A 12569-nucleotide genomic window follows, 5' to 3' on the forward strand; every position below is an offset into this window, starting at 1 on the left:
CTGTAGTTGGTGGATTGAGTGGTGGAGACGGAGAGTTGTAGAGTAGGTACTCTCCCTTGATGAGTCTTTGGACTCCTTGGAGGTGTCACGTAATAATAATAATAATAATGCTGGGTAGAAAAACCACATAATATTGGTTTAATAAATGTGTTTTTTACTCTCTTGGTGTTGTTTATACCATGAAGCATTATTACAAAGAAATTGTTTTTTGATCAGTATTCTCAAAAAAAAATTTTTTTAAACATTTGATTTTAAGCAACTTCATAAGGAAGGTTTCTATGGGGCAGTTCTGTTATATGTTGATCACGGTAGAAAATGATGACTTTTGAAACTAGATTTATATTATTCAGGCTATAAGAAAATAATTAAGAGAAGAGAAATATATTTTTATTCTTGCACCACAGAAAGCCCAAAGAATTAAAATTTTGAATGCAAGTATAGTCCTCATCTTTTTCGTCGATTAAAAAGAGAGGCTGATAACTTTGTTCTAGTGACTTCAAACAGAAGGAGTAAATTGATAACAAAACATTCACACACACACACAATGTAAAATATTCCTGTTTACGTTATATATATTCACTCAATTATGACAGTATAAGATATTAGAAATGTTTTTTTACATAGGAAAGAGAGTTAAAGGCCTTTAGAGAAAGTTTAAAGAATGAATTGAAACTTCTGAAACAAGAAGTGGAATTATTAGCCAAAGACAAAAGAAAAGATACATTTCGAGTACATAAAGAAAAATTAGATGGTGATCATGCTGAGAAGGTAGGTTTATTCAACCCATTTTTTTTTATTTATCAAGAAAATTTTGAAATGAAATGTTTACATCTTATTCCTCGTATTATAATTATTAAATTGCTCTTCTTGATGACTTAAGTAGAGGCCCCATAGCTCAATCAGGTACGGTAGTGCCCTTTGATTGGAAAGTCCAAGCCTTGAATACCATTTGGGATGTGAAAAACCTTGATAAGGACTGACTGCGAGTTAGTTGAGCTCTCCTGGAAACTTGGATAATTCATCTTGCAGTGACAAACCAGCAAAGTGAACACACAATTGACACATGGTAGAATATGCAAAGAGGATTTACTATCCTATTGTACAATTAATTAGTTTTCTTTGAAGCCAAGCTACTTAGCCATGGCAGGTCATTGAGCTTAACACATAAGGGGAAGATGAGATCACTTAAGCAAAACTGTGTATACTTCTCTATTTTTATTTATGATAAAGCAACATAAGTTGTTTGAAGGAGTAAGACTGAAATTCTATATGAACCTTTGGAATGCTGATAAGAATTAGGTCTTGCTAGTTGCCAAGTGGATGTATGTGGTTCCCCTCTTCAACTAGTAGGTTGTGGATGTTTGAATGCCACTCTGTGTATCGATGTTTGTGAATGTCAATAAACAGGTGGGATCTCATATCTCATATGAGATCCCACCTGTTTATTGGCAGACTGAAATGGCTCAGTCTCCTCAGTACAAATGTATAATAGGTTTGCAACCTTTTACACAAAATTAAATTCACTTCAGAACAAGTTGCCATTAGCTTACTGGGTATTGTCCATTTACAAATGAAGATTCTGCTCTTCTGTTATTTGCTATTTGCCTTGCATAAATAACATACATATGCTTAAGGATAGTCATGAAATGATAAAAATTTTGTATGTATTGATAGCAAGCATGATCCTGTCCTTTCCTAATATAACAGTATTAGCAAACAATTGGATACTCCCCCCCCCATCAAAATCATTCCCTATAATCCTTAATGTACAAATTAAACAGCAGCAGCATGAAGGGTCAACATGCTTTATCCTTGATTCATCTCCTCCATGTACCAAGTGAAAAAATTTTCTATATCTATCTCTAATGAAGAGTATTTTAATAACATGGCAATTAATAATAATTATCGTATGATGATACAATGGACATGAGTCCCCTTTATGGGGAGGTACGGCACCATCTCAATCCCCCCCAAATTTTATCTAGGCTTGGAACCGGCATAGCTGACGAATCATGCCTATGGCTGGGTCAGTGTTTCTGACTGTAATCCATGTGTTCATGGGACCAGTTTGCCTGCTTGCAGGATGAAAAACCCCAGATAAACTGGTGGGGGAGAAAAATTTACTTAGTTCTACCTACGTTACTCACATGCTACCTAAATGTAATCTTTCAGAAAGTAGGCAACACACAGTGCATGTATGCACCTTCCTTGGTCTCACTTTGTTTCCAATTGAACACAGACATGTTATGCAGTCATATTATTTGCTAATTTGTCTTTGACTATTTTTATTATTAAACCCTCCATGGAGTCAGCAGACTCATCGTGGGAGGTTCATCCAACTGATAACATATTTATCATACCAAATCTTATGCATTCCATTCACTGTCAATTTTCCATGTAAAAAAATCTAATCCATTTCTTCCACTCCTCTTCACCACACTCTTACATAACTTCCAGGGATGACCTCTAGTTTTTCCCCTCCCTCCTTCTACTCTTTTTATAATCTCATCTGGATTAATCCAATAAAATCCTCTTGCTAACTTAAATGTCTCTGTCATATCACCTTTTTTCCTCCTATCCACTAAACTCTGCAATCTGCATTTCTTCAACCTCTCTCTCTCCATAGCCAACATTCAAAAGTCCTGATGTTGTCTTAGTCACTCATCTCTAGACCCTCTCCAATGTTTCCACATCACACTGAAAACCAGGTGACCAAATTTGAGTGCAATAGTCCAAGTGTGGTCTGACCAGTGGCACAACCACTTCCTTACTCCTGCATGTTAAGTATTTCTTAAACTTTAGTCTACTGTCAACCATCACTCCCAGATCTCCAGTGTCATCCACTTCCTGCAGTATGATACTGTTGATATAGTACACAGTGTTATATTTCTGCACTCCAAAATGCAACACCTTGTGCTTATTAAAACTACAACTCCACTCCTTTGTCCAAGTCAAAAGTCTATTCAAATCTTCTTGAACGGAATTAACATCAGCAGTGCTACTTATAAAATTCTCCCCAACTTCACATCATTATCAGCAAACAGCTAAAGATTCACATGATATATCATTTACAAACAAGTTAAACAGCAGAGACCCAAGAACCACATGACATATAATTTACAAACAAGTTAAACAGCAAAGGCCCAAGAACAGAATCCTGGGGCATGCCACTAGTTATCCTCCTTTTTTTGTGACACTGCTCCATCACACACAACCTGCTGATATCATTCAGAGAGCCAGTCTCCAATCCATCTAACCAACATACTACAAGTGTGGTTCTGAAAAGTTCTCAGTCTAACAATGAAAAACAAATTTATAATTTCAAAATTATTTTTCTTTTTCAACATAATCTCCCTTAAGACTAATACACTTATTCCAGCGATGTTCCAGCCCCATTATCCCGTCCCAGTAGTGGTTCTCAGTAAGATCTGCAAAATACCTCTATACAGCTGCAATCACCTCTTGATTTGAAGAAAAATATTGACCAGCAAGGAAGAGTTTTAGTTTTGGGAAGAGATAGAAGTCAGAGGTAGACAAATCTGGGGAATAGGGTACAGGTTCCAACAATTCATAGTGCAGATCTCCCTTAACTTTCCCATTGCCAAAACACTTTTGTGGGCAGGTGCATTGTCCTGATGAAAGATGATTTTTTTTTTCTACAAACCAGGTCTTTTCTCACGAATTTTTTCGTCTAGTCTGGTTAAAAAATTGGAATAATATTCCCCAGTTATTGTTTTACTCTTTTCAAGATAATTAATAAACAAAATGCCTTTAGCATCCCAAATCACAGATGCCATGACCTTTGCTGCTGATGGAACCGACTTTGTATTCTTTGGCGCTGAACAACTGGCTTCTGTCCACTGTTTTGAGTGCTGTTTGGATTCTGGCATGTAATGGCAAATCCAAGTCTCATCCATAGTAATAAATCGACACACAAAATCCATTTTATTCTTTTTAAAATGCTCCAAGCACTGTTCAGAGATTTTCATGCCAGTGTGTTTTGATCTGCTGTGATTTTTCAGACCACCTTATATCTATTCCCATCCTCTGCAGCTTGTACACCAATTTATCATGTGGTAATCCATCAAACGCTTTTGCACAGTCCAAGAATATTACTGTATATGATTCTTCATTATCTAATACACTTGTTACCCTATCATAAAATGCTAGTAAATTGCATTTTATGATAGGGTAACAGTTTAAATGACCTGCCCTTTACAAATCCATGCTGACCATCATAAAAAATGCTATGTCCATCAACCCAAGCCTATATTCTGTTCCTAACCAATATCTCCAACACCTTGACCACAACCACAATTATACAGACTGGTCTATAATTGGAAACTTCTGTCCTAGAACCATGCTTGTGGAGTGGTACTATTTTGCTTTCTTTCCATTCCTTAGGAACCGTACCCACTGCAAGACTTTCATTAAATAACGAGGTCAAGGGCTCACTGTGGGGCACATTTATTATGAATAAGTAACGATATGTCATCCATTCCCACAGTCTTGTTAACATTTAACCCAATCAGCACGTGATACACCCCTGATTCTTTCACTTCTAATACTTGCCTCTCCCTTCTGTATATTGCACCACATCATTTACACCAGTATGACATACGCTGATAAAATGCTCGTTCAGTAATTCCACTTTATCCTTTGCAAGTGACATTCTGCTTCCATAACTATTTACTGGTGTCAACCTGCCATAATTATTCTTCCTCTTGCTTGAAATATAGCGGAAAACCTCCTTTGAGTTTGATCAACCTAACTCCTCTCATACTGCACCTTTTGATCACCAGACTGTCTTGTACCTCCTACGTAGCATTTTCTTTTCCAGCACAGATTTCTTGATTTCACTGTTTATCCATTTTACTCATCTATTCACTCGCTTAACCCTTGGTGTTCAGTTATACATTCCTTGTCAGATACCGCCTTGTTGGAAATTGCCAACATCTTTTCCTTCAGCTCATCTACCCAACATACCGATGCTGATTGACTACAAAGCTTCCTATAATCACCTGCTTTATACTTCCACATGTATCCATTTTTTGGCAGTAACTTTTTCTTGTTTCACCACTTCCCAAACAAGAACCTCATATCACTCTCACCAACTGGCAGCAGTGTCAACACCTCATTAACAACTACATCTTGTGAAGTTATCACCAAATCAAAAACATTAAAGCCTCTACTTGCTTCAGTCACGTGTTGTTAAAGATATTTTTCTCTCAACAATTCAACACACTAACTCTTTTTTTTAACTAATTTGCTTTCTCCTCTTTTCACTTTCTATCCTTCTGAAAAATTATATATCCTTCTATTTCTATTCCTGACAATACAACCTCCTCAGACAACAAAGTTTCACTTATTCCAGTTATCTTTGACCATACTCACTCAATGTTATACTCACTCAATCAATGTAACAAACTCAACTTTTTTGTTTGGAATACTCCTTACATTTATGTACAAACATAAATCTTTGTGGCTATTCTACCAGCACCAACATTTCTGTTCTAGCTTCTATACCACACCTTCCTCTCTTCGGTCTGAGCTCTCCCATTTCCGTCATCCTGATTCTGATTTCTATTCCTACCTGTTTCATCAGGGGTGCTTAAGGGTTAAAGCTGTATAACTGAGAGGAGACCTTCACATAGCCTTTAAAGGAATGCGGAGAACCGACTAGGGCTTCTGACCTAATGTCCAATCCTCACCTTCTACGTGGTGCACCCTGTTGGATATCTACTTGGATACTGAACGAATGAGGATGGGCTGACAATTTGGGATTTAGCTGACCAAATTGTATTCTTATTGGTTAAACCAAAATAAAAAATGATGGTACAACATGACAAAATTTCATACCGGCTGGGACGTCGCCCGGTTAAACAAGGCCCCCGTTGTTTTCGCCAGGGAACCAGGGCGAACAGCGAAAAGTCAGCTACTTTAACAAATCTGAAAACAAACCCCAACTCAACATCACCAGAGTTAAAGATCGGTACTATCAACGTAAGAAGCCTGAATGGCAAAGAAATGGAGCTAGCTGAGGAATTAGATAAGTACCAGATCGACATAATAGGGATGACTGAAACAAAAAAGACCAAAACTGGTGAGATCTTTCTGAGCAATAAATACAAAATGTTATACTCAGGCAATGGCAATCAAGGAAAAGAAGGAGTAGCCATAGTATTCAACACAAAATATGAGGCTAATCTTCTTGAATGGCAGTCAGCCTCAAGTAGAGTAATGTGGGCAAATATGAGAATGGGGAACTGGACAATGAGACTTATTTGTGCCTATGGTCCCACGAAGGTTCTACTAAGGTAGAAGTGGAGAAATTTTTTGAGGCTTTAGAAAAAGCAACTGACACAATGAAAAAATGAAAAGTTGGTCCTTGTTGGGGATCTAAATAGCAGAGTAGGAAATGATTGTGAGACATACCAAAATATTTTGGGAAAATTTGAAGAAAAGAGCAAAGCTAATAATAATGGCAAATATCTGTTGGATTTCTGCTCAGGACATGGATTGGTTATTACTAACACCATGTTCCAACATAAAAATGTGCACAAATTCACATGGAGAGAAGAGGCAAGGAATAAGAAAAGTCTCATTGACTATGTTATTGTTGATAGTGATGTTTTCTCCCTGGTGCAGGACACCACAGTGTACAGAGGATTTGAAATTGGAAGCGATCACTATTTAGTTTTGAGCAGGATAAAATTGAATTTCATATTGAAAAGAATAACATGTAAGAAAGTTTTAAAGTGAATAAAAGTTGAGCAGCTCTCAGATGTGAACTGTAGACTAAAATACACAAACATGATTGAAGAAAAAATGAAAGAGTTTGAGAACAGGAATCAAACCTTGGAGATTCAGTGGCAAACTCTAAAGATAACATTGATTGATTCTGCCAGAGAGGCATGTGGTGAGGTTGTCTGCAAGGATAAAAAAATCAGAACTCCCTGGTGGACACAGGAAGTTAAAGAGGCAGTGAAGGAAAAGAAGAAAGCATATCAAAAGTTCCTGTCAAATAAGTCAGCTTGTGCTCTTAGAGAATATAGAGGCAAATGCAAGAATGCTAAATACTGCATAAAACTAGCTAAACAGAAGTCATGGGAGGACTTTGGCAAGAATATAGAAAATAAATATCAAGAAGGTGGCAAAATATTCTGGAGGTTGTTGAAGAAGCTTAGGAATGAAGGAAAGAGTGCTGTAAAAGGAGTTAGAGATGATAAAGGTGATAGGAAAATGGGAGAAAAAGATATCCTTGAAGTATGGAGTAATTACTTTGAAAAACTGCTAAATGAAACAAGCAGTGATAACAGGACAATGGTAAAAAACACTGACCAGGCATGCAGTCAGCAAATCATATCCATACTAGAAGTAGAAAAAGCCATCAAAGGCTTGAAATGTAGAAAGGCAGCAGGAGTAGATGATATTTGACCAGAAATGCTGAAGTATGGTGGGATAAGATCTTACAGTGCTGACAGTGCTGCACTGCATAGTTCAGAAAGCCTGGACAGAGGGAAGAGTGCTGTAAAAGGAGTTAGAGATGATAAAGGTGACATGAAAATGGGAGAAAAAGATATCCTTGAAGTATAGAGTAATTACTGGACAGAGGGAAGAGTGCTGTAAAAGGAGTTAGAGATGATAAAGGTGACATGAAAATGGGAGAAAAAGATATCCTTGAAGTATAGAGTAATTACTTTGAAAAACTGCTAAATGAAACAAGCAGTGATGACAGCACAGTGGTAAAAAACACTTACCAGGCATGCAGTCAGGAAATCATATCCATACTTGAAGTAGAAAAAGCCATCAAATGCTTGAAACGTGGAAAGGCAGCAGGAGTAGATGATATTTGACCAGAAATGCTGAAGTATGGTGGTATAAAAGTCTTACAGGGGATTCACTGCATAGTTCAGAAGGCCTGGACAGAGGGAAGAATTCCTGATGATTGGAGTAGAGCTCTCATAGTGCCCATATATAAAAAGGGAAATAAAACTGAATGTGAAAATTACAGAGGTATTTCCCTACTGAGTGTTCCTGGCAAGATCTATGCAAGTATACTTAAGAAATGGTTGAGAAGAATTGTGGAAGAAAAGCTTGGTGAAGAACAAGGTGGATTCAGGCCAAATAGAAGCTGTCAGGATCAGATTTTCACTTAATGACAAACAGTTGAGAAATCATGGAAATATAACAAAGATCTGTATTTAAGTTTTGTCGATCTGGAAAAGGCATATGACAACAAGGTGCCAAGAGAGAAGCTATTCAAAATGCTACAGTTATATGGTGTCAATGGGGCATTTTATCAAGCAATACTTAGTCTTTATTTGAGTTTTAAGTCAGCAGTTAGAATTGAAGGAAGTACAGGAAGATGGTTTAATGTTAAATCTGGTGTCAGACAATGATGTACATTATCCCCTCTGTCATTTATTATCTATATGGATCACATTATGAAGGAAAGTGGTATTAAACATGATATCAGAATTGGAGATGTTAATGTCAGCTCTTTGCTTTATGCGGACGATGTTATACTTGTAAATAAATCCGCTGCAAGTTTGCAAGATTCTCTGACTAAATTGAATAACTGTTGTAATAGATATGGCATGAAGGTCAGCAATAAAAAGACAAAGACAATGAAAATAGGTAGAATCATTGAAAATGTGAACTGTGTTGTGAACTGAGAACCTGTTGAACAAGTAAAACATTTCCGCTACTTAGGCACGATTTTTAGTGAAGATGGTAAATTAAATATGGAAATAGACAACAGAATCAACAAAGGTGGTATGGTAGGAAGTCAATTGAATAAATTCATATGGAATAAGAGAGAAATTAGTCGGAACACTAAATTAGCTGTGTACAAGACAGTGTTCAAACCAGTTTTAACTTATGGATCTGAGCGCTGGGTCAGAAGAAAAACATTGACCACAGACTAGAGACTGCAGATATGAGAGTCCTGAGAAAGATTAGAGGCGTGAACAGATGGCATCAATGGCAATATCATATTAAAAACGAGGATATTAGGAAAGAACTTGACATTGTCAGCATCCAGGAATGCATTAGCAGAGCTAATCTCAGGTGGTATGGTCACTTAAACAGAATGGGTGAGGAAAGATTAGCAAAACAAGTGTTCTCTGCCAGGTTCGCAGCAAAACAACCCAGAGGAAGACCAAGATATAGGTTGATTGATACGGTACAAAGTGCCTTAGACGATAGAAATATAAGATCTGATAATGTTGGAGTCTTGACAAGTAACAGACTGATTTGGAGGAAAATTGTAGATAGAACTTAGTAATGATGTAATTTTTTTCATGTGGTACTATCATATCCTGTATACCCCTTGAGGGTACATGGCAGGAGTTTGATGATGATGACCTGTTTCATCCTCACCTTTATGCATTCTATCACCTTGTGCTGCTGCAACCACATCTTCGACCTCATATCCATCTTCCTCCTGTCACACAATTTGTTTAGTTATGCTATCCTGCTTCACAAGTAGACGCTGATCATTTACTACATTAAATTCTTGACTCTATGCCTTTTCGGAAATAATAGCCATTTTAAATGTCCAGCACTAAACCCATTGAAATGCAATCCATCAACTTTAAATCATTCCAACTTTCCTTCAAGTTCACTGCACAGATTTACAAATTGTGAATCCTCTTTGCTTCACACAACCTGGCCATCTTACTATTCATTATCTTTGCTCCCCTTCTCAATTCACAATTATCATATCTGAGCAACATGCCTACAATTTTCCAACAACACTATTATTCTTTACCTGCTGCAACAACTTTGGCAAGTCTCTATCAGCATTTTTTTTTCTCTCCCAACTAAGTCATTTATTCTATCAAGGGTCAGCATTCAGTCCATTCCTGTTATTTGGATCAGTGAGAGACGATGCACCCTGGACAATGTTGTATGTGAATGGCATGACATCGTGCTGTGTGCAGATTCAAGAGAAGTGGCATCTAAACTGGAAAGATGGAGGAAAGTACTGGGAGATAGAGATAGGTATGAGACTGAGCAGAAATAAGTTAGAGTATATGTGTTGCAAAGTGGATGGCAGCCAGGAGACGGAGCTGGAATGAAATGCCATCAGGAAATATTATGCACTTTAGATACTTAGGTTTAACAGTGAAAGAGGATGGAGAGGCTGAGAAGGAAGTGGGATTCAGGATACAAGCTGGATGGAGGAACTAGAGACAGAGTGAGATGGTTGGAGTGCTATATGATAAAAGGGTGCCAATCAATCTAAAATGCAAAATTTACGGGACAAAGTGAGACTAGCTATGACGTATGCTGTGAAAACTGTAGCCCTGAGAAAAAATAGCATCAGCAGGATGGAGATAGTGGAGATGAGAATGCTTAAGTAGATGTGTGGTGTGACCAAAGAGGATCGTCTGATAAATGACAATGTTAGGGGAACAGCGAAAGTTACAAACTTAGGAGCGAAGATACAGGAGGCAAGGTTGAGATGGTTTGGTCTTGTGATGAGGAGGGAGGCTAAGTATGTGGGAAGAAAGGTCATGCAGATGGATGTGCAGGGGAAAAGGAAGCATGAGTGGCCAAAGAAGAGATTGAAGGAGTTGGTGGAGGAGGACTTGAGGATGAAGAATTTGGATGTTTTTACAGCCCAAAACAGGAGGATGTGGAGGAGACTCCACAAAAAAACAGCGACCCTACTTAAGTGGGATAAGCTGCAGAAGAAGAAGAAGAAAGATTAAATAAAAAATACCAAGAAATTACGGTATTTTTTGCCATCGCATTTTTCATGTCGAATTTTTAGAAATAAAATATTCTTTGTAGTATAAGACATGCGAATTATGCATGAAATTTTAAATGTAAATATTAATTTTTTTTATTTAAAATTTTAATACATGTATGATCCTGATTTTCAATTTTTGGCCATTTTTCATTAGGTTTTCTGCAGAGATTGTGTTTTTTAGAATTAACTTCTATTAATTGCTGCACTTGGGTCCTCCAAGGTTGTAGCATTTTAATATAGGTGGTGGCACAAAATGCTGCTCTGCTGGCCTACTGCCATACTTTTTTATACTCAATCACAATATGCTTAAAAATTAATTGTATAGCTATGTCTGTGTTTTGTAGAATCCATGGATTATAAAAAAAATTAAATGTAATAATATATTGATTACTAGTTTAAATGCATGACTGTTAATGACCATGCAACTATTCAAACTGATCACGCATTACTGACAAGTAATGATGCACTGTAACTGCACATACATAAAAAAATACTTCAGTGTATAAGATGCATCCTAATTTTTAGATCAATTTTAGGTACAAAAAAGCATGTCTTATTAAGTCGAAAAATATGGTATATTCTTGTTTAATCCTTTATCCAAGTATAAGCAAAGTTTGCACGTGAAGTATCCTTCATGACTAGGCTACTTGTATATAGAAGCTAATGACATTGCTTTAGTATCTCATAATTCAAAGCACACATCCTTTTGGGTGTGTATTAAGGGAAGGGCCACTATCCAGACCAGTTTTGACCTTTATTGAGGTCTCATCAGTGGAAGCCAGACCCAAAAGAAATACCAAGGTGGAACCTTGGTATCAGTCTGGGTAGTGAACCTTCCCATAATGCATAATATTTACAAAGCCCTTTAGTTGAAAGACTTGAGTTCGAATCCTGTCTGTGACATGAATAATTATTCTCAGTTCTCTTCAGCTGAAGGCGAGTTAGCAAACCTCATATAGAGATAGCTGAGTTTTTTCCTCCAGGAAACAGGCAAACCAGTCCTATGAACACACACATTAACAGACAGGAAACACTCATTGGACAAGAAAGACAATAGAAATTAGTCCTTAGTAATGTAGCATTGCTATCCCACCAACCATTAGGTTGATGAGAGAGGATGATGAGGGGGAATAATAATCATTATTATTACTACTACTGACAATAATAATGTACCTACTATTAATAATAATAATAATAATTAATAGTAATAGTAATAATCTCTCTCTCTCTCGGATCTCCTCATGTGTGAGGACTCGTGACCTTTCTGATGATACTTCACTATTTCTTTCTCCCATATGCTTCTCTTATTGCTTATTCTAGTTTAAGTCCAGTGATTCTTGATATTTGGTCAATCCACATGTTGGGGGAGGGGGGGGTCCTCTTTTTCTTTTCCCATACAGTTTTCCCTCAATGATTATTTTTTCCAGGCAGTTGCCTTCTCTTCTACATATGTGTCCAAAATATTGCACTCTTCTCTTGTCAGTTATGTTTATCAGTAGTGTGTGGATATTCAGTTCTTCTAGGATACTTTTGTTTGTTCATTTTTCTGTCCAATACACTCTTAACAATCTTCTCTAGCACCAGAGCGCGAATGATGAAATTAGTCCAGTCATTTGGCCATCTTCCAGATTTTGTTGCATAAATCACATATCCAGTTGACTGCATTCTCTCCAAGGTTTTTCAGCATTTCAGCCAGTATTGAATCAGGACCTGGAGCTTTGTTATTCCTTAATTTTTTGATTGTGTGTTCTACTTCACTTCTGAGGATCTCTGGTTCCGTTTACATTTTTTTCATAGCTCCCTCATC

At 37.1% G+C, this 12569-nt stretch overlaps 1 protein-coding gene across 1 annotated transcript in view; it reads left to right on the forward strand.

Annotated features, from left to right (window-relative positions):
- The window catches only part of LOC150106355 (serine/threonine-protein kinase 10-like), a 413234-nt gene that overhangs the window by 266399 nt on the left and 134266 nt on the right, over window positions 1-12569 (forward strand). The window contains exon 16 of the mRNA XM_090393096.1: window positions 625-768. Within this exon, the coding sequence (XP_090249222.1) occupies window positions 625-768 (144 nt within the window). The remainder of the gene's footprint in view (window positions 1-624; window positions 769-12569) is intronic.

The sequence above is a fragment of the Typopeltis vanoorti genome, chromosome 5, assembly GCF_054136105.1.
Source record: "Typopeltis vanoorti isolate ZY-2024b chromosome 5, IOZ_Tvanoo_1.0, whole genome shotgun sequence".
Lineage (NCBI taxonomy): Eukaryota > Metazoa > Arthropoda > Arachnida > Uropygi > Thelyphonidae > Typopeltis > Typopeltis vanoorti.